This window comes from Pinus tabuliformis, chromosome X, assembly GCF_031772625.1.
Source record: "Pinus tabuliformis cultivar Carrire ecotype Pingquan chromosome X, CPIR1, whole genome shotgun sequence".
Lineage (NCBI taxonomy): Eukaryota > Viridiplantae > Streptophyta > Pinopsida > Pinales > Pinaceae > Pinus > Pinus tabuliformis.
Window position 1 is genome coordinate 256,115,552 of NC_142308.1, and position 3,398 is coordinate 256,118,949.

General features: G+C 36.6%; 1 protein-coding gene across 1 annotated transcript; it reads right to left on the minus strand.

The window, feature by feature from the left end:
- Positions 1-2,545: 2,545 nt before the first annotated feature.
- On the minus strand, positions 2,546-3,145 carry LOC149139343 (uncharacterized). The gene has a single exon (XM_089450686.1). The coding sequence runs from the start codon at positions 3,143-3,145 to the stop codon at positions 2,546-2,548; it is 600 nt and encodes a 199-aa protein (XP_089306812.1).
- Positions 3,146-3,398: the final 253 nt, after the last annotated feature.

The window sequence follows — 3,398 nt, forward strand, 5'->3', positions numbered from 1 at the left end:
TGCTTTGTCCTCAAAGCATAAGTAAGCCTGCATGTTGATGCAGTAAATGTTCTGATTTCCAAGATGAATCTTCCTCAAGTAACCTCTTCCATTTGATGAGGTATTCCTTTATTGCCTTGGATCGTAAAACCTTTTCTCGGGTCACGAGTATACCTTCAGGTTCAAGGATTATTATTCCTTCTTCATCGGTCTCTGGTATTTCTGTTTGTGCTATTTGGTTTTGCCCTAATACTCTTTTGAGACTTGATATATGAAAGGTATTATGGATTTGTCAATTGTCCGGTAACTTTAATCCATAAGCTACACTACTTATATTTTTTATTATTTGATACGGTCCATAATATTTAGGTGATAATTTATTCTTTCCCTATTGTTTTAGTGATAACTTCTTGTAAGGTTGGAGTATAACAAAGACCCACTCTCCTTCCTCTAACTCTCCTTCAGAGTGGTGTTGGTCAACTTGTTGTTTCATTGCATTACGAGCCATGGTTATATTTTCTTTTAATAAATTGATGATCCTTTGACTTTCTCCTAGGTGGTCTTGAACTGCTGGTACCCTAGAATCAAGGAGTGAAAAATATTTCCACTTGGGTGGCTCGTAACCATATGAGGCTTGGAAGGGTGTCATCTTAGCTGACGTGTGGTACATGGTATTATACCACCATTCTGCTAGGTGTAGCCACTAGATCCATCTGTTTTGTTTATCTATAATGAAACAACACAGATATGTTTCCAAGCACTTATTAACAATTTTGGTTTGCCCATATGTTTGGGGGTGATACGCTAAACTCATGTTGAGGGATATCCCTACTTGGTGGCAGAATTCCTTCCAAAATTTTCCCTTAAACCTTACATCTCGATTGCTGATGATGACGTTAGGAAACCCGTGTAGTTTGTAGATATTTTTATAAAACACATCAGCAATTTTTTTAGTTGTGTCTATCTTTTTAATAGCCATAAAGTGGGCATATTTAGTGAGCTTGTTGACTACTAAAAATATTTTATCCTTCCCGTCAGATGCAGGTAGTCCTTCAATAAAATCCATCGAAATCTCTTCCCACTTCTGATTGGGGATGTGTAGTGGATGTAGTAATCCTGGTGTTGGAACATTTTCTCTCTTGTTTCTTTGACAAATATCGCATTCTGCAACATATTTATAAATTTCCTTGCTCATACCGTTCCCATAGAATGACTATCGGATGTTGTAATAAGTCCTGTAGAATCTGACATGTTCGGCTATAGGTGAATTATGAGACACTTTTAGTATTCTCACCTTAAATTTGGATGCAAGTGTTAGGTATATTCTACCCTTGTACCATAAGATGTCATTCTTCCACTCAGAATTGGTATACTAACTAATATTCTTAATCATGGAGTCACAATCCTCATCCTTGGCATATTCGGCTCGTATTTTGTCCAACCAATTCGGGATAGTTACCATGGCGACACATGTTGTGTGGTCATCATCCTTACATGAGAGTGCATTAGCTATGTCGTTCTCCTTTCATTTCTTGTGTAATATTTGTATGTTGAAAGCTAACAATTTCTCCATCCATTTCTATTGTTCTGTTGATAATATCGTTTAATGAAGTAAGAAATGAACATTGTTTTGGTCAGTTTGGATTGAAAATTTACTTCCAAGAAAATATTAGCGCCACTTCATTAAAGCGTGTATGATGGCGAGCATCTCCTTCTGGTATTTTGATTTTAAGCCTTCTCGTTTATTAAGTTTCCTGCTCTCAAATTCTATAGGGTGGTTTTCTTGCATTAATAAAACTCCAATTCAGAACCCAGAAGCATCACATTCGACTATGAACAGTTTGGAGAAGTTAGGAGTTGCTAGTATTGGTGTGGTTGACATTACTTCCTTTAAATTCTCAAAACACTTATCTGCTTGGTCATTCCACTGGAGAGCATTCTTCTTTAACAAATTGGTTAGGGGTGTTGTCAGATGTGCATAGTTTTTTATAAATCTTCTATAATACCCAGTTAAACCTAAAAATCCTCTTAGTTTGGATACATTCTTGGGTTTGGGCCATTCTTTGATTGCCTTGATTTTGTTGAGATCCACTTGGACTCCTTCCCTAGATATAACATGTCCTAAGTTTTCAACTTCCTTTTTCCCAAACGTACACTTTGATAGCTTGGCATAAAACTAGTTCTTCTCCAATACAGACAATACTTCTTCCAAACGCTTGAGATGTTCTTTCCACGTCTTACAGTAGGCCAGAATATCATCGAAGAAAACTAATACAAACTTTCATAGATAAGGGTGAAATAGTTCATTCATGGTTGCTTGGAAGGTGGCTGGCACATTTGTTAATCCAAATGGCGTGACCTTGAAATCATAATGCCCTTCATGAGTCTTCAATGTTGTCTTTTCGACGTCTTCTAGCCTTACTGATATTTGGTAGTAGCCTGATCTTAGATCTAATTTGGAAAAGTATTATGCACTGTGTAGTTCATCTAGATTTTCATCAATGAACGGAATCAGAAACTTATGTTTAATAGTGATTTTGTTTAAACCTATGTAATCTATACATAATCAGAAGGATGCATCATTATTCTTGACCAATACTACGTGTGCAGCGTATGGACTTCTAATTTTTGTAATGATTTCACGCTTCAGCAGGTCTTGTATTAAGCATTCTATTTCTGTCTTGTGGTGATGGGGATAATGATATGGCTTAACATTTACTGGTGTTGAGTCTGGTTTGACTTCGATAATGTGTTCAATTTGCCTCTCAGGAGGTAACTTCATTGATATATCTTGAAAAACCTTCTCATATTTTTGAATCAAGGATGAAATTTCTAATAATAACTCCAACTGCTGACGTTGTGCGACAAATGTTGGTGCCCCCTTGTGAATAAGTTTCTTCATCTGTTGAGCAGAGATGACTTGATTTGGTGGTGCTTGAAACCTGAACAACTTATATTTCCTTCCATCCCATTTGAATTTAGTGAACTGCTTTATGTGATTTGTTGGATATGTGCCTAGTGTTCGTAACCATTGTACACCTAAAACGACATCTACTCCTCCTAGGGGAACTGTATAAAAATTGGACTCCATTGTGTATTCTCTCAATTGCAACGTAACCTTATGGCACTTGCCTACACCAACTATACGTTTTCCATCTGATACCATAACTTTTAAATCTGCTACCAGGTAAACAAAAATGTTCAGTCTTTTTGCAACATTGACATCTATGAAGTTGTGTGTACTTTCTGAGTCTACTAGAACGATAACGCTTTGCTTCTTGATGTGACCTTTAAGCTTCAGTGTCTATGGTTGAGATATCCCCGTGATGGCTGCTAAATAAATTCATGGCATATCTTCTTATGATTCTAGACTAGGGTTTGCATTTTCATTGTCCTCTTCATTAGAGCTTTCTTCTAAA

Coding starts and splice junctions, on each gene's coding strand:
- LOC149139343 (XM_089450686.1), bottom strand. CDS start 3,145: ATGGTATCAGATGGAAAACGTATAGTTGGTGTAGGCAAGTGCCATAAG.